The sequence below is a fragment of the Caenorhabditis remanei genome, chromosome II (assembly GCF_010183535.1).
Source record: "Caenorhabditis remanei strain PX506 chromosome II, whole genome shotgun sequence".
NCBI lineage: Eukaryota > Metazoa > Nematoda > Chromadorea > Rhabditida > Rhabditidae > Caenorhabditis > Caenorhabditis remanei.
In genome coordinates this window covers 10,550,131-10,573,471 of record NC_071329.1, presented here as the reverse complement: position 1 = coordinate 10,573,471, position 23,341 = coordinate 10,550,131, and the positions used below count along the sequence as shown (strand labels likewise).

General features: G+C 36.3%; 7 protein-coding genes across 7 annotated transcripts; 3 read left to right on the top strand and 4 right to left on the bottom strand.

The window, feature by feature from the left end:
• Positions 1-510: 510 nt before the first annotated feature.
• On the top strand, positions 511-2,169 carry GCK72_005867 (uncharacterized protein; the record flags this gene model as incomplete). Its single annotated transcript, XM_003109061.2, has 6 exons — positions 511-566; positions 639-729; positions 986-1,255; positions 1,306-1,744; positions 1,793-1,962; positions 2,011-2,169. 6 exons carry the CDS (start codon positions 511-513, stop codon positions 2,167-2,169), a joined length of 1,185 nt encoding a protein of 394 aa, XP_003109109.2.
• A 287-nt stretch (positions 2,170-2,456) lies between these two features.
• Positions 2,457-3,615, bottom strand: GCK72_005866 (uncharacterized protein; the record flags this gene model as incomplete). The annotated part of the gene is made up of 6 exons (XM_003108745.2): positions 2,457-2,762; positions 2,949-3,056; positions 3,103-3,182; positions 3,228-3,291; positions 3,338-3,415; positions 3,466-3,615. The coding sequence occupies 6 exons, from the start codon at positions 3,613-3,615 to the stop codon at positions 2,457-2,459; spliced, it is 786 nt and encodes a 261-aa protein (XP_003108793.2).
• A 1,898-nt stretch (positions 3,616-5,513) lies between these two features.
• GCK72_005865 (uncharacterized protein) lies at positions 5,514-7,026 on the top strand (the record flags this gene model as incomplete). The annotated part of the gene is made up of 5 exons (XM_003108807.2): positions 5,514-5,576; positions 5,646-6,285; positions 6,343-6,647; positions 6,693-6,825; positions 6,872-7,026. The coding sequence occupies 5 exons, from the start codon at positions 5,514-5,516 to the stop codon at positions 7,024-7,026; spliced, it is 1,296 nt and encodes a 431-aa protein (XP_003108855.2).
• A 548-nt stretch (positions 7,027-7,574) lies between these two features.
• On the bottom strand, positions 7,575-8,191 carry GCK72_005864 (uncharacterized protein; the record flags this gene model as incomplete). The annotated part of the gene is made up of 2 exons (XM_003108825.2): positions 7,575-7,907; positions 8,132-8,191. The coding sequence occupies 2 exons, from the start codon at positions 8,189-8,191 to the stop codon at positions 7,575-7,577; spliced, it is 393 nt and encodes a 130-aa protein (XP_003108873.2).
• Positions 8,192-9,262: 1,071 nt separating this feature from the next.
• GCK72_005863 (uncharacterized protein) lies at positions 9,263-13,645 on the bottom strand (the record flags this gene model as incomplete). Its single annotated transcript, XM_053725375.1, has 9 exons — positions 9,263-9,349; positions 9,394-9,833; positions 9,889-10,111; positions 10,193-10,477; positions 10,527-12,409; positions 12,461-12,826; positions 12,906-12,998; positions 13,047-13,293; positions 13,520-13,645. The coding sequence occupies 9 exons, from the start codon at positions 13,643-13,645 to the stop codon at positions 9,263-9,265; spliced, it is 3,750 nt and encodes a 1,249-aa protein (XP_053589569.1).
• A 1,186-nt stretch (positions 13,646-14,831) lies between these two features.
• Positions 14,832-15,224, bottom strand: GCK72_005862 (uncharacterized protein; the record flags this gene model as incomplete). The annotated part of the gene is made up of 1 exon (XM_003109030.2): positions 14,832-15,224. One exon carries the CDS (start codon positions 15,222-15,224, stop codon positions 14,832-14,834), a length of 393 nt encoding a protein of 130 aa, XP_003109078.2.
• Positions 15,225-18,192: 2,968 nt separating this feature from the next.
• GCK72_005861 (uncharacterized protein) lies at positions 18,193-19,459 on the top strand (the record flags this gene model as incomplete). The annotated part of the gene is made up of 5 exons (XM_053725374.1): positions 18,193-18,426; positions 18,532-18,753; positions 18,799-19,001; positions 19,070-19,256; positions 19,304-19,459. 5 exons carry the CDS (start codon positions 18,193-18,195, stop codon positions 19,457-19,459), a joined length of 1,002 nt encoding a protein of 333 aa, XP_053589568.1.
• Between the last annotated feature and the right edge of the window lie 3,882 nt (positions 19,460-23,341).

Below are 23,341 nucleotides of genomic sequence, written 5' to 3'. Positions count from 1 at the left end.
GAGTCTCTTACACTAGACTTTTCTCTCACATTTGTCATCAAACACACACGGGTACAAACCACGAAATGGGAGGAGCCAATGAGAATTATGCTTCGAGAAGAATCCTTGGTCCCCATTGTATGAAAAATGAGAGGGAAACATGAACGTGTGAGTGCATTTGAAGTTGGTTTCAGATGAAGTGAAATAGACAGTAACACTCCCTAACAAAGTGATGAATACAATTCTGACACCAATGAAAAACAAATTGACACTAAATATTTTAAAAATATATTTGTTTTGATCGCAGAGAACAACTACATCAGGTGTACCATTCGACTGACTTTCAATTATTTTGTTCAGTGGAAGCAGAAATCTTCTAGTAGAAAAAACAGTATTACGGTTGACATAGAACAAAAGTTGTTTTAATCCGTGACCTCAGGCTGGTCAAACCAAAATGGAATGTTTTCTTCGATCAATCTGATTTCTCGTTTTCTTTCAACTTTTGTACAAAAAAAGCAATATTCTATAAATATGTTAATTGGATCAAAGTCAGTTGGGAAAAAACCCAAAGGAGAACCGAAATCAATGTAAGTTTCAATGCAAAAGGGTTTATAATGAATCACGATCCAAATAATCGAAGTTCTAACAATATTTTCCAGTTCGAAGAATCCACCCAAAGATGTGGCAATGGTGGAAGCACGAGAAGTGACAAAAAAAGAGAAAACGAAAATCACGTCTGTCCGAAGAAAAGTCAGTTTTGTATATTGAAGAAAATCATTGAGTTGATATTTGATATTTTTATTTAACTATTTAAATATACAGAAAAAGTCACTGGAGGTCAGGTAAAGTCCCTCACGAGACTAAACCTGAAAAAGGAAACCGGGAAATAAGGAATTAAAAAAATAGGTGTTGGGCAAGGGGGAGGGAGAATAAAGAAAGAGAAAAAAAAATCAGAATCGTGCAATATTATTCACAAGAAGAGACGAGTTATAGATTGAAATTATAGGATGCACCAAAAAAGTCGGTTAGAAGGAGCAAGTTGATGGCAGATAACATGCATGAAGTTCCTACTCCAAGTCTTCGAAAGAAAAAATATACAAGTCCAGCTGCTTCAGAAGACAAATTAGTTGATAAGAAGAAGGATGAAACATCGAAAAAAGAGATTAAAATTATCGCGAAAACTCCCAGAAATATCGACAAGGAACAGGCTCAGAAGTTTTTTAAACAAAAGATGGAAAATCAGACGACTTGGAGAAGAAGCAGAGAAGAAGATATGGTAGTTCTCTTTCTGAAAATGGTGACTTCTTAATGATTAGACATTTTCAGCATATGGAGACAATGCCAGAATCCAGTCAGATCAGCGGAATGTCAAAAAAATCTAGGAAAGGTCGAAGAAGTAAATCAAAGAAAACTCCTTTGGATCGGAACATTTTTAAAGAAAATGGTGAACCAGTATGGGTTGTTCCTGATAGGAAACCAAGTGAATGGGTAATGAATGAAGATGGAGAATTGATCAAATATCCAGAATTGGCGGCTGCTTTAGAAGAAGATGAACTGGAAATGGAGGATGGCAAAGGATGGTTTGATAAGATTACTGCTTTACTAAGTGGAGAGTTGAAAAAAGGAAAATCAGACTCAAAGCAAGCCGTTCAGGAAATAAAGGCATTTGACTCAATGGAGACACTGAAAGAGAGAACGGAATTACTTTTTAGTAAAGATGTCGTCATTTACAATACTTGTGAATCAACATTGCATCTCTCTCATAGTTGGTTTAATTATGTATTAATGTTTCACATAACATTCTGCATTTCAGATGCAATCGAACGTTTTACCCAGCAAAATGATGACACGTGTCCTCGAAAAAGCGTTCCTCCATTCAAAGATCAAGAATCCAAATTCAAAAAAAGGCCGAGGGAAGAAGAAAAGACGTGTGTCGTCACATCGATACACTTCAATTCAATTAGATCGATCATCACTTACGATGTGAGTCCCTTTAATTCAGATAATTCTTCATTCATTCTGCATTTTTAGCGTCGACATCCGATCGCGTCAATTCAAAAGCTTAAAAAGAAACATCGTGATCAATTGAAAGTTTTGGAAGATCAGAAAGAAGTGAAAGAATCTGGAAAAGAGAAGGAAAATGAAGAAGCTCCCACACAGGCGAGAGAGACAAAGAAGCATCAGGATTAGATCCAAGTGGATGTCAGACAAATGATGAATTATAATTTACTATTTCTCTATGTGATTTTTGTATCAGTTACATCTTTTTTCATTTAAAATAAATGATCTTTTTATTTTTTTCCTGACAACAGAGGAGAGGTGCCAAGAAGAGGATACGGTAAACCTTTCGTAAGTTAATGGTTTGATTATAAGAACTCGGTCGGTTTGGTGCTATTAAAGCCGTCTTTAAGAATAATTGAGAATATAAAAACGTATGAAGCAGTATAGATCTTTATAAGAACCACAAATTCATGACACTATTTTCGATTGTCTTCTTCTCCTGAATGAGATGATGAGCTCTTCGATTCTTTTTCAGCTTTCTCGGTCGTCTCAATATCGGCTGCCGGTTCTACCTCTGTTTCTCTTTTATGATTCATTTCTGTGTAACGAATTAGGTCTGGAATCTCTATTCCGTTGGATCTTTTCTTGCGTGGAACTGCTTTTATCACATCAAAAATCGGCATTTTCAGCACATCCACGGCGGATTTTCGCTTTTTGGGATCAATTTTCAAAGTGGATTTCATGAATTCGTAGATATCAGAATCTAGCATTTTGCTGGTGAACTGAAAAAATCATATCAAAGTTTAAAAACCCCGCCGCCTTGTGGTCCCTTTGGAGCATGTTTGCAAAACTCATTGTGTAGTACACGTGGACAACGTCTTTGAACCATTTCTTATTTAGAATTTTTGTTTTTTTTTTAGACTTTCTGCCTCTTCCATTATTCATTTTTTGTTTAATTTCAAACTTACTGTTTCTATTCCTCTCGCTTCTTTTCTTGCTACTCTTGGCCTCTTTACTCCGATACTTTTAATATCTTCGTCAGTTGGATAACCAAAAACTCCGATGATCAATGTTATCTGCAACCCGATTCACTATTTATTTTCTTGTCAAATTTAGGCTCACTTGGTCTTTCGTATCTTTTCCCTTGAAGAGTACACGATTAGCAAATAGCTCGAATGCTACACACGTTGCAGACCAAATGTCTGCAATTCTTAAATTATAATTTTCAAAACGTCAGATATTTTTACCAATGGCAGGTGTGAATTTCTCACATCCAAACAATAGTTCTGGAGGCCGGTAGAAACGTGTTACCTATAGAAGTTCATTTGATCACTTTCTCTGCTTGTTTTATTAATACCTGATAAGAACCTCCTGTCTTTTCATTTGTTTCCAGACGCCGAGCATTTCCAAAATCAGCCAATTTTAGCAAACCCTTCTGAAATCAATTCGAGTCGTTGAGGGAGGTCGCCATTTTTCGTTACTAACCGCGCGATCCATAATCACATTTTGCGGTTTTATATCCATATGGACTATGTTTTTCGAAGCCAAGTGGCCGATAGCAGAGAACAATTGAAAAGTGAAGAGCTTGGCATCTAGAATATCAAATTTGACGCCCTGATCTCTTAACCTCGCCATTTCGTTAGGCATATAGTCCAACACAAGGCAATGAACTGTCTGAAGTTTGATTAAGTTGTCAGCCACAAGTTTCGTGTCATTAAAACCTTCTCATTAGCATTCATCGAATAGAAATACAACAAATTTGAAATTGCAGGATGAAAGATTTTTGATAAAATTTGAATTTCCGGATATTGCGTGGTTGGAAGATGACGCGTTTCTGTGTCAGACCACGCATTCTTGAGAGCTATCTCTTTATGGATCGGCGAAGTCATAGGTCCGCAGTATACATTAGAGAATCTCCCACTTCCGCAACGTTGTAATCCTATAACCAGAAATACCGTAAATACTGTATTATAACGGCATGCCGTTATATTTTTCAACTGCCTCCCAGAGAAATTTTGTGCTTTCAGAAACTCATTAAAATTATACGGAAAAACATTTTTGGGCGTTCTATTTGTTAATTTAGAAGTTACTAAGCACGTTGCTTCTAATCAAAACCAAGAAAGACCACCGGGATAATCATATTCATGAATTCTGAGTATAGGCGGGGTGCCGTTATAATACAGGTGCCGTTCTATTACAGGTGCCGTTATAATACAGTATTTACGGTATATACTCCTGCTAATATCTCAATACTAACCACCGAATTGCAAGCTCACAGGATAAAACTCGCCACTATCTTTAATACCGAAACCACTCCACATCCTGCTCTCTCTAGTATGAATGAAAGCAAAACTGTTATTAATTTTTCCTCAATTTTTTGCACGTTTCGACTTCAGTCTCACGCGAATCGAGTTTTATATTTCTCCATTGAATTTTCCTAGCTGGATTCGCTAATATACTCTGTATGAGATCTCCTAGCTTTTTGAAGAATTTAAAACTTCTGAACCTGAATGGTGTGTCAACACATGTAATAATCATATTTTAGTTATTTTACCATTTTATACACAGTCCATCTACTAACTCTAAAGTCTTCGTTTTACTATGATTATCTAGATTTCGGTTTATTCGTAGAAGAAGCCTAGAATCCTATTCTTCCCCGAAGAATATAAACAACAAGTATGGCCGCTCTCTTCCCTCTTCTCTCTTCTCTTTTTCTCATTCCCGCGTCGCTCACTGCTGCTATTCGGCCAGTTCGTGATTGATTTCTTCTCAAACGCCCGTTTCCCTTCCAAATGTTCATTTTTCTTCATTTGGTTTTTTTAGAAGATTATCGTGAACAACTAAAGTGAGTGTGATAAAAACTACTATGTTCACTATTCAGTTTCCATTTATATTGATTGAATTTACTCAAAATTCTTCTTTTTTCATTTCGACTATTGTTCTATTTATAGTTTTAGCGCTAGCTGAGACGGTCTTGAAAAAACCGTTCGATGTTGCTGTCTCACTACTTAACTGAATTAAGACAAAATTTCAATAGTCAATGACTCTCCAACACTCCAATTATTTTCTGTATTCTTCTTTAATTTGACATGTTTTTCATTCTAATGGTTGTTCTGATACTTTACTGTTTTCAAAAAGGCGATTTAATTTTCAGTTCTGCCGAAACGTCGACCGCTCGTGATTCACGTAGACGTCATCTGAGTATGAGAATTTTTTATCGTGAGAGTAATAATTCCAGTGACGCCATAAAGATATCCCACAGTGACTTATGACTAGAACAAGTCATTAGACATCATTCTCAACTAGCCTCTAATTTTTTTTCATTACGAGCTAGCTGCCATTCTTTTTTGTTCTGTCTAGAATCTCTTTGTCAAATTTCCTCTTTTCCTTTCATTCATTTCTCTTTGGTTTTGTTTGCAGCTTGACACCTTCATTGTTCTGTTTATTCGTTTACGCTTCATAAACATTTTTACAGACTCATTCCCGTCTTTTTTCAAGCGAAGACACTCGAATAAACACGGATTCGAATTCAAATGCCGGAAACAGACGAGGAAAAAGTGCGGAGATACACCGACTGCCTCGCTAATGGAACTGATGTGAGTTTTCTTTTTTAGGAGCGAATACACGACTGCTTCGAGATTTCAGTATACATCATCTTTTTACAGATCAAAAGAGCTCTGAAACGTCTGTATGACTTGAATGTGTCTCCAGAAATCTACAAGTCGCTAGGAACGTATAACTGTGTTCAACGCTATATAACGTCACCGGAGTTGGCAAAGTATGCAAAACGAGTTCGAGACAAACTTTGTGGAGGAAGAAAACGTGAACGCGAAGCTGGAGCAGAACATGAGCACGGATCACATTTGAAGAAACCTAAGAAGGAAGAAGTTAATCTTGATGAAGAGTTTGCGGAAGCAATGAAAGGTGGAGGATCGGCACACGTTGAAAGTGTTCCACGAGTTGCTGTGGATTACAGTAAATACAAAGTATCAAAACGTCCCGAAGTGAAAATCGAGCCGAAAGTGGAAGTAGTAGAGGATTTTGAGCAGGTAGCAGCGTCATCATCGTCTATGTCACAGCACAAGAACAAACCGAAAGATTATGCACCAGTTATGCCAACATGTAAGCCGTCAACTCAACCGAAGAGAGTTATTCCACAGAGTGAAAGCTTACATGCTGATGAGAACATGTTCAAGCCTCGCAAAGGAAGACAAAAAGTATTTGCTGGAAGACGGAGGCGTATTGGAGAGGCTATTCCGTCACTTCTTTCTTTGTGCCAAACTGTTCTCACGTCGAATGTTGACAGTAAGTTTTGTACATAAAACCACTGGAAGAATATTACTTACACCTTCCAAGTTTCAGTGATCGACCACGTTGGTATGGTACCATTCAATCTACTCGAGCCGGCTCTCAATCATGCGACAACAGATCAACTTCGCCGTATTTTAGACATAAATCCACTTCTCGTTGAAGATGCTGACAAATTATTCCATGAGAGAGTCGCTCAAGAGTTTCCAAAGTACGCGGATCGCGAGAGAGGCGATTGGACTTGGCGCCAGATGTATGATACGCTTGTTGAGAAGAAGCAAAAGAAAGATGACGCCAAATTGGAAAGACTGACTTCTCGTATCGGAAAAGCTCATACTGGTCAGAATGGAAGGCAAACGGTAATATTCATCAAGTTGTTCCATTAAAAACAAGTACTCTTTCAGATGATTATCGACATGGCACATACGAGAGTTCGGTCGAAATCATTCTTTAACACAGTGAGAGACAGTCAAGTGAAAATGACTCCAACACCATCTGCGATTCAGTTGTCACAAGCAAGAAAGAATGTGAAGACTGGTAAGAACTTATAGCGTTTGACGTCAAGTATCATTTTTATTTTAAGAAGGAAAAGCACAACTGAGAACTATTACTCCACGCGGAGGAGGAGTTCCTTCAACTTCACGTGGTCGTTCAAACAATACAGGCAGCAGCAGTGGAGTCGTTGTAAAGAAGACAGCACCACTCATGGCCAAGTGCAAAAAAATGTTAAAACGATAAATTCTCATTCCACTCTTCTAATCAAATTACTTTCTTTGTCTGATAATTGTATAATACTTCTCCCTGATTTATTGGCATGCACGAATTCTTTTTATTATTTTTTTTAGTTTTATGCTATCAATTTTCTCATAGTTTATACACTGTCTTTTTCGTTTCCCATGCTTTTTAAAAAAGTACCTTTTTTCATCAGATTATTCTTTTTCATGTTCATTTTTCTTCCTGTACTCATTTTCTCTTTTATCCTTAGTTCGAAAGGACTGTAGTAAATATATAAAACAGTGTATATGTCTTCCAAGACTGTTTCTTCAATTTTGATAAATATGCAGTGACATTTTTTTAGAACCAAAGTAAAAAGTGTTTGATGGATATGGAGTAAGAAAAAAAAAGCTTATTCACAAGGTAGGAACTGATTATTTACGGGAGTAATGCGCTCTCCTCTTCCTTTTTCTTTCCTTCTTTTTCCACTTTCTGTATTTATTCTTATTCGATCGTTTCTTATTTGTTTCCTTCTCATCTTTCTTCTGAAATATTCTTTTGAATTACTGGGTTCAGTCTGTCAAACTCACTTCTATTTCTATTGAATGACGCTTTCTCTCCTTATTTTCCATTTTCCTTTCTTGCTCTTTAATCCATTCAATTTCATCCATTTTCTCGATTCTTGCATTTCTCCATGCCATTTTCATACTTTTCGAATCTTTCAATCTCTTCGCATACACACTTAAATCAGGACATTTTGATTGCAGATCCAATTTCTTTATCAATTTCATTGCTGGCTTCCAAAAATTTTCATTTCGAAGATATTTCTCCGTTTCATGAATTACTTCTTTTATTAATCCGTTTGGAATATCCATTCGTATCAATGATTTCAATGAGTGGGTGACCTGAAATACACGACATTTTTTAAAACAGTTGAGCACATCAAGGCATTCCTGAGAATGAATTGTGGGCATTAAATTTTGTAAAAAAATCAAAAATCAAATACACCAGAACTAAATAAAAATAATGGAATTTTATTATCAAAACTCGAAGCACTCATCAAAATGAAGTTTTCAGGAGAAAAGGTTGTATGATAGCATTTAATAAATTGGGAAACTCTAAAACTCACATCTTTCCGTTCTTCTATATTTTTCAGATATTGTTTGAACTTCTTTTCGTTGAATGTCATTTCTGAATAATGAATGAATTGACCAGAATTCTCATAAAAAGGAGAGTCGACGTTGTTGAGACGAGGGGTACTGTAACCACAATAGTCATTGGATAATTAAATCAAACGATTTCAACTAGAGCAAATAAAAAACAGAAAAAGTAGAGGGTGAACTCAATTTTAGAAATGAAAGTGAAACGAGAAAAGGAAGTGTATTGTAATAAAACACACAAAATGGAGCATTTGAAAAAGAGAAAATCGTTTTTTTTCTGTTTTAACGTCTTCTTTTTGACTTCTTCTCATCTTCTTTTCTTACGTAAGTCAAGAGACTTTCATGACGTGGCATAAATTAGCTCCGTTAGTATGAAATATTGAAGAAAAAGGTAGCCGAAAAAGAAAAAAGAGATGTTTTCAATCAAACGGCTCACTTTAAGTCCCTGAAGATTTATTACGATGGGTATACAGAAATGACATTAACCGAAATTTTTGATGCAAAAAGAATCCCAAAAGGAAGGAGAGTCCGTAAAAAAGAAAAAGGAATTGAGAACTGGGAGTGCAGAAAATAATGAAAGAGAGAATACATCAAAGTGACGTGGCAAGACATCCGGAAATTGGAAGAAGAACGAGATTTCAGACTGACTGAGGAGCCATTTGTGTATTCTCGAAGACGAAAAGAATATTCAGATTTTCTGAAGGAAATAATAAAAATCATCGGAAATTGGAAATGTCGTATATCTCTCTTACTATGAGAATAACGAATTCTCTGTCTGCAGTTAAAAACTAAAAAAAGATTTATCTACATTCTTTTCTCCATTTTCAAGTAAAGCAATCCAATAAAGTTTGTGCGAAAGAGATTTTTATGAACATTTGCATTTGCGTGTGTATAATGTGAAATGACGACAGTTTTTCAAAACTAAATGACTGATTTATTATCCAATACGTTAATACCACTAAATGTAGGCAACTAATCCCGGGAGCAAATACAAGAAAAGGAACACAGATAATTAAAGTGAACTTGAATTATTTTAATACGTTTTTCAATACGTATCGAGGTGTTTTTCATCATTAATTGGGCAATATTCAAAAGATAATTTATTCTGTTTCATAACCAATGATTGGTGAGAGCCAACGTTCGATTTCTTCTTTCGGCACATTCTTTCTTGTAGCGTAGTCAATCACCTGAATTTTCATAATATGCTTTTATTTTCTTCGATGAAACAAACCTGATCTTCATCAATTTTTCCAACAGCGAAATACTGACTCTGTGGATTGGCAAAATAGAGTCCTGATACCGAAGCAGCTGGAAGCATTGCCAAATGCTCGGTAAGAATAATTCCATTCTTTTCGGCTTCTAGTAACTTCCAAAGCGTTCGTTTCTCTGTATGATCCGGTTGAGAAGGATATCCACATGCTGGACGAATTCCTTCATATTTGATAGATAGAAGATCCGTTTCAGTAAGTTGTTCATTTGTAGAGTAACCCCAGAGATTAGTTCTAACTTCTTTATGAAGATATTCAGCATACGCTTCAGCGAGACGATCAGCAAGAGCTTTAACCATGATCGATGCATAATCATCGTGATTCTCTTCGAGAACTTTACAGTATTCCTCTGCTCCAAGACCAGCAGTGCATGCAAATAGACCGAGGTAGTCGTCTGGGACACCTGAAATTGTGAATATGAGGGAAAAACTGACATGTATGCAAGAAAAAGGACTTACCACTTTTCAATGGTTTGATGAAATCAGACAAGCAGAAGTGCGATTGATCATGTTCGCGTCCTGATTGTTGTCGGAGTCCGAAGAAAGTGTCAAGTTTATTTCCATTTTCTGGATCGTATACATGGATATCATCTCCTTCAGAAGCCGCGGGAAGGAAGGAAACTACCGCATTGGCCGTGAGAACTTTTTCATCGATCAATTTCTTGAGCCATTTTTGGGCATCCTGAAGTTCGAGATTTGATAATAAGAAGTATGAGCAATTTTATTTTTAAAACCGCTTATAAATGAAAACCCCTGAACATACGTCAAAAACTTTTTTCGCTTCCGCTCCAACATCAGCATCATGGAAGATTTTCGGATAACTGCGATTTGGATATTTCCCTCTCAATTGCCAAACATCGAAGAACGGTTTCCAATCAATGTATGGGATCAGTTCGTTGAGATCGAAATTCTGATATTCACGGCGACCGACGAATGACGGTTTGACGGCGGTGAACTTGTTCCAGTCAATATTGAATTTTTTTTCTCGAGTCTTTCCGAGGGCGGTGAAACGTCTATCCTTCAGCGATTCGTAGTGTTCTTGACGAACCTGAAATTTATTATTTACAAAATGCGAGATCTGCAAGGGAAAATCCTACATCCTCATAATCCTCATTCAAATCTTGCAAGAAAGCATCACGAACAGTCATATCAGATAAGGAAGAACAGACAACAACTGATTTCGAAGCATCCAAACAATGAACAACTGGATGCGGATATCTTGGAGCGATTTTGACAGCAGTGTGGGTTTTTGAAGTTGTTGCTCCTCCGATAAGAAGCGGAATCTTCAATCCAACTCTACTCATTTCTTTCGCAACATGAACCATTTCGTCAAGAGATGGTGTGATGAGTCCGGAAAGTCCAATGAAATCTGCTTTTTCTTCAATTGCAGCTTTGATAATGTTTTCGCACGGAGTCATAACACCAAGATCAACAACTTTGAAATTATTACATCCTAACACAACAGCCACAATATTCTTTCCGATATCATGCACATCTCCTTTTACTGTAGCAATTACAACAGTACCTTGATATGGGCTTTCTTCTTCGGTTAAACCCAGCTTTTCAATATTGGCTTGTCTTTCAGCATCCATAAATGGGAGAAGATGAGCAACAGCTTTTTTCATCACTCTAGCAGACTTGATGACTTGAGGAAGGAACATTTTACCGGCTCCGAATAGTTCTCCGACAACTGCCATACCATCCATTAATGGTCGTTCAATGACATTCAGTGGTCTCGGATATTTCTCAGTATTCTGTCGGGCTTCTTCAGTATCAGCAACCACGAATTGATCGATTCCTTTGACAAGAGCAAACTTCAAACGTTCTTCTACAGTAGTAGTTCTCCATTCGTCTGTTTTTGTGTCACTCTTTTTTCCATCTTTCTTCATTTCCTGAGCAGCAACAAGAAGTTTTTCAGTCGCTTCTGGGTCCCGATTGAACAATAAGTCTTCAAGAAGTTGAAGTAATGGTTTATCAATGTCTTCGTATACTGGAAGAGCTCCAGCGTTTACAATTCCCATATCCATTCCAGCTTTGATTGCATAGAAGAGGAAAACGGAGTGCATTGCCTCACGGATTGCTTCCATTCCACGGAATGAGAACGAAATATTCGAAACTCCTCCAGAAACATGAGCACCTGGGAGATTCTCTCGGATCATTCGAGTTGCTTCAATGAAATACATTCCATAGTTCGAGTGTTCTTCCATTCCTGTAGCAATTGTGAGAATGTTTGCATCGAAAATGATATCATTCGGGTTGAATCCAACTTCTTCGGTCAGAATTCTGTACGATCTTTCGCAGATTTCGAACTTTCTCTCAGTCTCTGCAGCTTGTCCCTCTTCATCGAACGCCATAACAACAACAGCTGCTCCGTACCTTTTCACAATTCTGGCACGCTCTTTGAACTTTTCTTCTCCTTCTTTCAATGAGATTGAATTTACAACACATTTTCCTTGTGTAGATTCAAGACCAGCGATGATAACATCGAAATCAGAAGAGTCGATGCAAACTGGAATTTTGGCAACATCAGGTTCTGATGATATAAGCCGAAGGAACTTTGCCATAGCATATGGTCCATCAAGAAGTCCGTCATCCATATTGACATCAAGAATTTGGGCTCCGCTGTCTACTTGTACGCGTGCTACATCAATTGCAGTATCGTAATTCTCATTCTTGATCAAGTTACAGAAACGGCGAGATCCCGCAACATTACATCGTTCTCCAATATTGACGAAATTAGTTTCTGGTCCAACAATCGATGGCTCTAGTCCAGATAACAACATTTTTCCAGCGTGGGGATCTGATGGAGGAATACGTGGACTGATTCCTTGAACTGCTTTATACATTGCATTGATGTGATCAGGTGTTGTTCCACAGCACCCTCCGATAATGTTCACAAGTCCGTCTCGAGCAAATTCACGGAGTACATCCGCCATCTCTTGGGGAGTTTCATCGTAACCTCCGAGAGCATTCGGGAGACCTACAAGATAAAATAAATTGATTTGGAATTACAATCTTCGGTGATACTCACCAGCATTTGGATAACAAAGAATAAGAGTATCGGACCACTTTGACATGTTCGCCACAAATTGTCTCATATCTTTTGCTCCAAGTGCACAGTTCAATCCAACTGCCATTGGACTTCCTTGTTTAGTTGAGACAAGGAATGCTTCTCCAGTTTGACCAGACAGAGTACGTCCAGACATATCAACAATTGTTCCAGATAGGAAAACTGGAATTTCTGGAACACCTTCATCTTCGAAAAGAGTTCGAATAGCAAAAAGAGCAGCTTTCGCGTTGGCTGAATCGAAAACAGTTTCAACAAGAAGAACATCTACGCCTCCTTGGATCAGAGATCTCGCTTGATCTCCGTAGGCTTTCACAAGTTCTTGGAAGGCTGAAAGGAAACAAATTCACGTTAAATCGAAGATATCGGAAAATCTTCTAGTTCCTGAAATAAAAAATAAAATACTTACTAACGTTACGGAAATCTGGTTTCTCTACTGATGGGGAAATTGAGAGGGTTCTGTTCGTTGGACCGATTGCTCCACATACATAACGACGTCTACCTAAATTCAAGAATTATTCAACGACTTCTATAAAGTTGTCAAATTTACCTGTAGCTGCTCCAACATCATCACATGCTTTCCTAGCAACGAGAGCTGATTGATAATTGATTTCATGAACAAGATGTTCGCAACGATAATCTGCTTGCGCAATAGTAGTTCCGGAGAAGGTGTTTGTCTCGACAAAATCAGCGCCTGCTTCCAAATACAGCTTATGGATTTTGTAAATGATGTCAGGGCGAGTTATGGAAAGGAGATCATTGTTTCCTTTCAAGGGTTTGTCATGATCTTTCAGAATCTGAAAATATAATTGTTTTTATTCAATTAGAACGTCATCAGATGAACATTTTTGAGCTTCTACCATCTAGACTTTTTTGATAAACTTCTTTCGCTCTATCACTTTCTGATAACATCAATTTCTGAACTGTTCTATGCTATCTCTTCAATCATGTATCGCGAGACACTGAGCGTTCACGTTTTGATGTTGTATTTTATGTTCTCTATAACCTCAGACATCAAAATACCTCTCCACGGAAATCATTTTCTTCCATATATTCTCTCTGAATCATCGTTCCCATGGCACCGTCAATGATCATGATTCGCTCTTTGGCGATATCCGCCAATTCTTTGAAAATACTGCTTCGAGTCATTCTGAAAGAAAAATATTTATTGAAAATGAAGAAGAGGATTAAAAAGCGTGAAAAGAATATGCAGAAATGATTTCAAATTTCGGAGTTGAAAAGCTGAAAAGTTTTTAGGCTGAAAAATATTTGCATACTCCGCGAGGAGTCCACGGCCTAGTGGCCTAGCAATACAGTTTATTTTTCAACTTTGAAAAAAATTCCAACGCGAAAAAGAGTTTCCACCTCGAATTTGGAATTAAATTTAACTTTAACACATTACTGTGAAAAAGGGGAAATATCTAATGAACAATTTTTTCCAAGATTTCAACACTTGTCGTCAAAATGCTTCGAAATCAGATTTGAATGCAAATGAAATTCGAGAGAACGCAAAAACATGACGACAAGAGTCGTGGCAAATCGGGAATCACAATCTTTTCCATCTCTCCTCTCTCTCCTTTTCGATGGTTGTCTCGATAAAAATGGGGTACTAGGGAACATGCATTATCATAGAGAATAACGACGAAAATCGGTCAGTTTGAGAACACGTGAATTTGAAATGATTCAGAAGAGATGAACGAAAAAGATTGAGTGACAGGATAATTATTCGTTTCTTTGAAAAGAAGAAAAGAATAAAGAAACGAAAAAGGGCAGACTAATTCAATGACTGATAAGATTTGTAGGTAGGCGGTTCGAGATAGCCGAGGAGAAATGGCGCCATTCGATAGAGGTACGCAATCTACATTCGTACTTCTTCATCGTACTTTGGTTTTTTGCATAATTCCGATAAAACCATTATCTTCAGACAAAAAGCGTATTTCACGGAAAAGTTTTCCGAATGAAAATGATAGAAGAGTTTACTGTAGTTTCTCAGTACAGTTCCGACGGTTTCATAAATAAGAAGATTTGAAAAATTCAGAGAATTGTCGGTTGGGATCTAAAAATATATCGACGGAAATATTGAAATATCCATCCTTGCGACTTGTTTGAAACAAGAGAATGATAAAACATTTTACTTTTTGAAAGCAGAACGAATCAAAAGTTCTAATAATGATCTCTGTGTGACTGACTGGAGAATTCGATTGATAAGAGAAGAGAGAAAAAACGAACAAGTGTGTACTGATTAAACTATTTTATGTTTCTTTTAACAGAGTCAATTGACCACAAAGTTCAGTAAACTATTTCGAGCAAATGCAGGATAAAAATGGTAAAAGAATCAATTGAAGGCAATGTAATCATACGTATTTTCTAGGAATTCTTGTTTCTTCGTCGGATATTTCGACTTCTTTCCAAGTTTCGAGTAATAATTCGAGTTGTTGTTCTTTGTCTTTTCCTTCTGGAACATTTTTCCTTGAACAAGCGAGCTCTTCTTATAGTTTTCGTGCTGATAAATCATCATCTCAACCAGAGCTTCCTTTTCGTTTTCCAACTTCTGAATCCGTTTTTGCAGACAAGTCTTGGATACTGAATCCACATGATGATATGACACTTCACAGAGAGAAGAGTTCATGTTGTCCTGGATAAATCCAGTATTCTGGATATCTTCTTTCGAATCATCTTGTTGCATCTTCTTCGAGTACGGGAAGATGCACGAGAAGATTTTGGACATTTTTAGTTTGGATATTCTGGAAAAAAGAGGGAATTCAGTAATGAATAGTAAAAGAAAACTGGAAAAGTGGAAGAGATCAATCAGAATACAGGAAGGAAGAATCAATACAAGAGAAAATCATTGTGAAATGTTAGGTGGTTGTCATATAAACAGACACTGAATGAATAAAACGCGAGTGAGCATGTAGACGGACCTCCACTTCATCTTCACATTCAGCGTGAAATAGTCGTAAAAATAGGTACCAGGTTGCTGGGCAAACGGGTCATCATAGTTCAAATGTGACTGAATATGACAGGATGTAATATTGGAAGAGGTGGGCATCCCTTTGAAGTTACCAATGTTTCTCATAGCTTTATTAGGCAATCAAATATCAAAAATTATGGATTAAAGGGCGCCGGGACCGAAAATGATTTGAAGTTGTTTGCTAATCATTGAGTGACAAGGACGATTCATGACTATAAAATGGTGGCTCATTTGATATTTGTTCGGCCAACCCATTGTCAATTTTATAGAGATTTGAATATTCTCTGACGATTCCTTTCCCTGCAATCGTGGTTTGATTTTACATTCTGGATTTCCTGAATCAAATGTCTGGACGAATATACCAAATGAATTCCTTTGAATCATTGAAATGTATGAACTGGAGGATTGCAGAAGAATAGAAGAATACGATGATTTCTGAATAAAACAATTATCTCCGAAACACCGAACTAACGAATTTTCATTGAATTCCTGGCTCGGACAGACACAAATGAACGGAATGGCTTTCCAATTGATATACTTTTCTAGGTCCTCGTTCTTTTAGTGTGAATCATTAAATATCAAAAAAGAAGATATATCTGAAACGTGATCTGTATCAAAATTTTCCAATAATTTCCAACTTTCATAACCTTACTCATCGGTTATTTTTAGTACATTTTGATTCCTTCGACTTACTAGGGAAGACCTCCAGGTGACCGTGAAGTTATGAGACGTGACCTGTACCATTAGAATGTGGAGAAAACGCAGAGTCCAAATATATAATCAGTTTTTGCCCTCGAGGCCTGGTATTCGAGAAAAACAAAGTCAAAAGCAGGAAAAATGGCAAATTATTGCCTTTCTGACACGCAAAAAATATTTACAATTTTTTTGCAATTTTCGCGTGTTAAAAAGGTAATAATTATCTGTTTTTCCGAACTTTGACCATGTTTTTTTTGAATACCAGACCTCGAGGGCAAAAATTGAATATATATTTGGAATCAGCGTTTTCTCAGCTTTCTAATAATATAGGTCACGTTCCATAACTGTATGGTAACTCGGAGGCCTTCCCTAGTAAGAAATCCCTTGAGAGTGCTCATCAGTTCCCACCTTCCAACAAGAAATCCTTAAAAGCAATGGCTTCAAATGAAATTCCGATCTTCTCAACTTCATTCTAGTTCAACGTCACTCATTCGTTCCACCCAAACAAGAAACAAATATAGTCTGTTCGTTTTTTTTTCATTTTTAAAAATGTTGTCGCCTGATGAGAAACGCCCCCGTTTGATCAATGTTCATTCATCTCTCATCAGAAATTAGGTTGGTTCAATTACATTAAAAGCTGCATTCTCTTTTGGAATTCTCAATTTTCTAAATGGTTGCTCTCTGAGTGTTTCGTCCTAAAAGTGAATCTGGGGTCAAAAAAAAAGAGAATTTCCGAGATTAATCATTGTCATGTGCTCTTTTTCGAAATGGCAAACTTCCTAGAAGATGTATTCTTTTTCTTCTCAAATAGCACAATGCATTTGTGCTAACTAAACTAATTATCGAGTCATCTTCTAACAAGAAAATCTCTGTTTTTATTCTTTTTGTGCTATTCAAAACTTTGTTGTTCAGTTGATTTTCGAAGGTTCAATGACGAATATGTCAAGGTTTAAACTTAATTTTTTCTGACACAAATTATATTACACCTTCATTTTCTGGTCTGAACTTTTATATTGAAAACCGTCTTCTCTAAAGTTTTCATGTTTGAATTAATCTATTTTTATTTCACAGCTCGGTGATATTTTATGAGGAATCGGTCTTTCATAACACGTAATTAACATAGATACACTCATGATGATAACTATACCATTCAGAAATCTTGAGTTGGTGGGCGTTTTTTGTTTTGCTTTTGAAGCCTTCTTTCTGAACATTAGTACTGTTCTTCAACAAATCATTCTGCATTTCATAGTTTCTTGAAAATGTTAGCTCTCATTTTTATAATAATGGTATTTCTAATGTTGTAATCGGTTCAAACACTATTTTCTAAAATCTTATTACTTGTTCACTCTATTTTGATTTTCAACAATTTCTAATCTTTTGTCTATAGACTGAAACACGTCACAATAAATAATGTATAAGATCTGGAGGAGTAAAATTGGTTGATGTGCATCATACCATCTCAACCGGAACATTATCCTCTTCTTCTTCTTCGTTTCTGTCAATTCACAATTATCTTCATCTCTTTTTGGCCAGTTTTTTTTTGAAATATGAAAATATGCAATTAGTCCTTCAATGTTGTCTAGTCAGCCCTCAATTTTATCTTCATCTTTGCTTTAAAAAAAGAATTCCGAAAAAGAGAGAAATGAATCATCCAGAATTTAGAAATTCGTGTGATCACTCCCTACCTACAGTAATCAGTTCCTTGTTATTCATTCCGAGATGTCCCTGGTGGATTCAATCAATTAATCACTTGATAAATTCAGTCAGGAGATTCTCAGAAATGAATGATCTTTTCTCTCTTTCTGATCGCATGTCATATGCTTCACCATATCCAATGACAGTGATTTTGAATAGTCTTTTGATTTCTTTCGTTCTCAGAATATTTGCACTTTAAATGAGCAGACTACTTTTTCATCATCCTGCTTTTTGAATCTGAAAGAGTTTTCATTCGAAATTTCAACTTCTATTTTTGAATGTTTCTAATAATCTTGAACAATTTTCAAACTTTTCATACTAATGCTTTCAGAAAATGTCGGAAACTCCAGTGTGTGCATCAGATCAACAAATGGAAATGTACAATTCGCACATCTATACTTGTGCATTATTTTTCAATATGTTCATTGGATTCACTTCAATTATTCTCATTGTTTTTGCAATCCGAAAGCTTCTGGTGGAATCGATTATCAATGTTTCAACCAGAATGTTCCTCATTCTTGGTCTTCTATGTTGCACTCTTCATCAGACAGCATATATCGTCCTCCGAGTGAGTTTCATCATTTCATGTTGTCAAAATCAGAGATTCTGAAACTATCGAAGTGGAAACTGATTCCTTTTTGAACGAATCTAACGTGTTCCCTGCTTATTTCAGGTTCAAGTAATCTATCAAATCTTCTTTAAACTGGATCAACCGTGTAAACTATACTACAAAGCATATGACTGCAAATACGTGACTTTTAGTCTTGTTGCTGGAAATACCGGAATGATTTTCATACAATCTGCAATGACAATTGACAGAATTCTTGTAACTGCCTTCACAAAACTATGGCCAAAACTGAAATATTGGCCAGGAGTTATCTTGTCTGGGTTTATGGTGAGCCAGGAAAAACAACAAAAAAGACAAGTTAGTATCTTTCAGATAGGATGCAACTACACCAATGTTCAATTGATATTCTGGAATGACCCTCTAACTGATTATGTTCCAACATGCGGTCAATTTCCTCCGAATTCTGTTGCAAGATTTCAAAAATTCCTGGAAATTGCTCTATACATGTCAATTGCTCATATGGTCATCAATGTCATTATTCTATATATCAACGTCGTACAAAATCGGCGGCAGAGGTTGGTGTCCACTCATGACCAAAGGTGTCTACAGAGTCATTTGAATGTTCTAATCCTCACTGTTTCAGTCAAACATTCGATGTAAACGAAAGATATCAATCAAGAGAAACACTGAAATCCACCCAAGCAATCTTCTTTCTCTCGATGTCCCAATTCTTTGCTTGCCTTCTTTATACAATTTTCACAAAACTCTATCTCCAATATCAACATTCTCTTACTCCACTACAAGCTGGCCTAGCTTTGGCATTGTCTTATGTGAGTATGAGAGCTCTAGACTTTTGAAAATATTTCTAAACTTTCAGACAACTCCATATACATGCGTTGCAATACCTTCTCTTATTCTTTTCACATTGTGTTACATCAGGAACCAACGTCATCGAAGTATAAATGCATTGAGATCACAGACAGAAACTGGAGACGAGTATATGAAAAAAATACAGAAGATATGGAATAATTAATAACTTTGTGATTGAGCACATCTGAAACGGTCAATTCGAATAAAACATGAATATATCCACTTTCCACTATCTGACGCTTTGAATTATTTTGGCCAATTGAATTAGTGGGTCTTCAGTATAGAGAGTCCATGAACGGCATCAAAAGATTCAAGCCTTTTTTATTGTCTACCAATAAAAAAGGCTTAAATCTGTTAAATCTCAAAAGGCGGGTTAAACTATATAACGCATTCTTTGTAAGACTCGAGCAACGTGTGCCCTAGGGCAAGATTTTTATAAAAACATATACTATTGGTCATTAGTAACCTATATGCAAAAATTTGAGCTCGGGCTCCGGGTTACGGTAGTACTGTAGGTGCTCAAAGAGCAAAAAAATTTTTTTTTGTTTTTAACCGTAGAACGCTATAATTTTTGGAATGAAATGAGTATTGTTAGTGTAGTATTTTCTCAAAATTTTAAAACATGAAAATAATTTTTGACCAAGTTATAACAAAATTAGTCCATTTTTTCTGAAATTTTGGGAAAAACTGTAATTTTTATGGAACAAATAGGTAATACCTTTTTACCACCTAATGTTTACATGAAACAACAATGTTTTAGCTTTATTTTAAAAATCAAAATTTCAAAAAAAATCCTTTACTGTTTTTTGAAAAATTTCGATATCTGACAATGAAAAAAACTTTTTTTGAGATAACTCAAAAATTGTTTCAGAATCGAACTGTTCATACTTTTTTAAGTGTTTTTTGTACTGACACTTTATTTCCAACTCTTCAACATCATTGAGAAAAATGCACTTCTAAGTATGTATGAATTTTCGCCAAATTTTCAACTTTTTTCAAAAGTTGGTTTTTGAAATACTAATAATGAATACCTTTTCACCACACTAGTTTAACATTACACAACAACACTTCAACTTCATTTTGAAATTAAAATTTCAGAAAAAATCGATACATATTGTCTGAAAAATTTTCATGTCTGAAACTGAAAAAAAGTTTTTTTGAGATAGCTTCAAAATTCCTTTAGAATCAAATTGCCCGCATCATCATTATAAAAAATCCAATATTCCTTCAATTCAACCATTTTCAGAACATAGTCAGTTTCAGGCTCAAATTTGACGTATTTCGTGGTTACGCAGTTATTATTTTGGTATACGTTCACTTTCACCCCCCCAACTCCATCACAATTGCCCCCCACCTGCACGGTAGGGAATGGCCCCCCATTTCCCTTTCATTATCGATTCAATTTTAAAAATTCGTGACCTTTCAATGCACCCACGTAGCCCAAGTGTTTGTAGCAGCAGTTCGTTTTTATTATTTATTTCGATATATCGAAGACTGCTGTATGGTTCTAGAGGCAATTAGGGGCCATTAGAGGTAAGTAAGGGGCATGTGCGAGCTCTATTGGGGGTGATTATGGATACATGGACTAGTTCCACATTCCTCCCCCACTCTGATAAGGATTCCATAATTACCCCCCACGTAGAAGTAGGGGGTCAATTATGAACTCTAGAAGTTCCACATTTCTCCCCCATATTTTCAGGTTCATCTATTAGTTTTTCTCTGAATCTTAGGCTTAGGCTTCTTCTGAATCTCAGGCTTAGGTTTCTTCCAAATCTCAGGCTTAGGCTTCTTCTGAATCTCAGGCTTAGGCTTCTTCTAGATCTTAGGCTTAGGCTTCTTCTAGATCTTAGGCTTAGGCTTCTTCTGAATCTCAGGCTTAGGCTTCTTCTAGATCTTAAGCTTAGGTTGAATGATTCTGCCTTTAGTCGAACCGGGCGGGGGGCAATTGTGGAATATTTCCACAATCGCCCCCCACTCCGGAAGGACCCCCCACGTTATGGTATCACCCCCCATCCCACAGGTTTGGGGTATGATTCCATAGTGGGGGGTTATAACAGAGCGGGGGGTGATCATGAACTTTCGACAGTCCATGATCGCCCCCCATGAACGGGATTGGGGGGTCATTCTGAACCCTTAGGTATACTTCCTTCCGGAGTGGGGGGCGATTGTGGAAATATACCTATTTATGAACTAAAAAAACTATTTAGAAAAAAATAATAACTGCGTAACCGCGAAATACGTCAAATTTGAGCCTGAAACTGACTATGTTCTTAAAATGGTTGAATTGAAGGAATATTGGATTTTTTATAATGATGAGAAACAATTAGAAATAAAAGGTCAATACAAAAAATGCTCCAAAATTAGCGGGCAATTTGATTCTAAAAGAATTTTGAAGCTATCTCAAAAAAACTTTTTTTCAGTTTCAGACATGAAAATTTTTCAGACAATATGTATCGATTTTTTCTGAAATTTTAATTTCAAAATGAAGTTGAAGTGTTGTTGTGTAATGTTAAACTAGTGTGGTGAAAAGGTATTCATTATTAGTATTTCAAAAACCAACTTTTGAAAAAAGTTGAAAATTTGGCGAAAATTCATACATACTTAGAAGTGCATTTTTCTCAATGATGTTGAAGAGTTGGAAATAAAGTGTCAGTACAAAAAACACTTAAAAAAGTATGAACAGTTCGATTCTGAAACAATTTTTGAGTTATCTCAAAAAAAGTTTTTTTCATTGTCAGATATCGAAATTTTTCAAAAAACAGTAAAGGATTTTTTTTGAAATTTTGATTTTTAAAATAAAGCTAAAACATTGTTGTTTCATGTAAACATTAGGTGGTAAAAAGGTATTACCTATTTGTTCCATAAAAATTACAGTTTTTCCCAAAATTTCAGAAAAAATGGACTAATTTTGTTATAACTTGGTCAAAAATTATTTTCATGTTTTAAAATTTTGAGAAAATACTACACTAACAATACTCATTTCATTCCAAAAATTATAGCGTTCTACGGTTAAAAACAACAAAAAAAAATTTTTGCTCTTTGAGCACCTACAGTACTACCGTAACCCGGAGCCCGGGCTCAAAAATTTTTGTATGGGTTACTAATGACCAATAGTATGTTTGACTGCAATATCTAACAAGGGAAGTCTTTGGAGATGCCACCTTCAAACGACCTATAAATTTGGTCATAGGTATTTTCGACCACGGGGAGTCCATTTCTGCAGTCAAAACCTGCTAAATATCTCTGCGAGCCGAGTTATGAGCTCTCAAACTTTTCAAATACTCAGGCCTGTTCACATGGAATCCCAAATCGACGGTATATACGCCACCGCACGGTTTCATTTGTGTTCTCCAGCGGTTTACCTGTGCTCGTAGGTCCCGAAAATAAGAATATCTTGATTATACTATTTGTCGATTTGGACTTCCACGTGAAAAAGCTTATCCACATGAAAAGTTTGAGAGCTCATAACTCGGTTCTCATAGACAATTAGCAGGTTTTGACTGCAGAAATGGACTCCTTGTGGTCGAAAATACCTATGACCGAATTTATAGGTCCTTTGAAAGTGGCGTCTCCAAAGACTTCCCTTGTAAGCTGTACCATGCATACAGGTCCTAGGCCCACACCCTTTGATGCCATGCTCGAGTCTTACAGAGAATGCGTTATATCGAGTCGAAGTTGTTTGGTTGAAAAATAATCATTTTAATGAAATAAAAAGAAAAGGGAAATAGGATGCCTCAGAGAAAGTTTTTATATTCAAAAAATCAAAAGAACAGGATTTGATTGTTAAACAGCCCGAATCACGGAAAACAATAAATAGAAGAAAAACATTCACGACGAACTACATGAGATATTTGAGAAAAAACATAAGTCTTTGGTATTCTTGACCTAAACGAATTCATCTTTTCTCATTTGCAGCTGTCCTTCTAGATTTAATACCAGCCATAATAATTGGAGAAAATAAAATCAAATGAACAACGGAGATGACTTGATAATATGTGAGGAGGTCCGCCACGTCATCAATTGGACTATTTCGTAAACTCTTAAC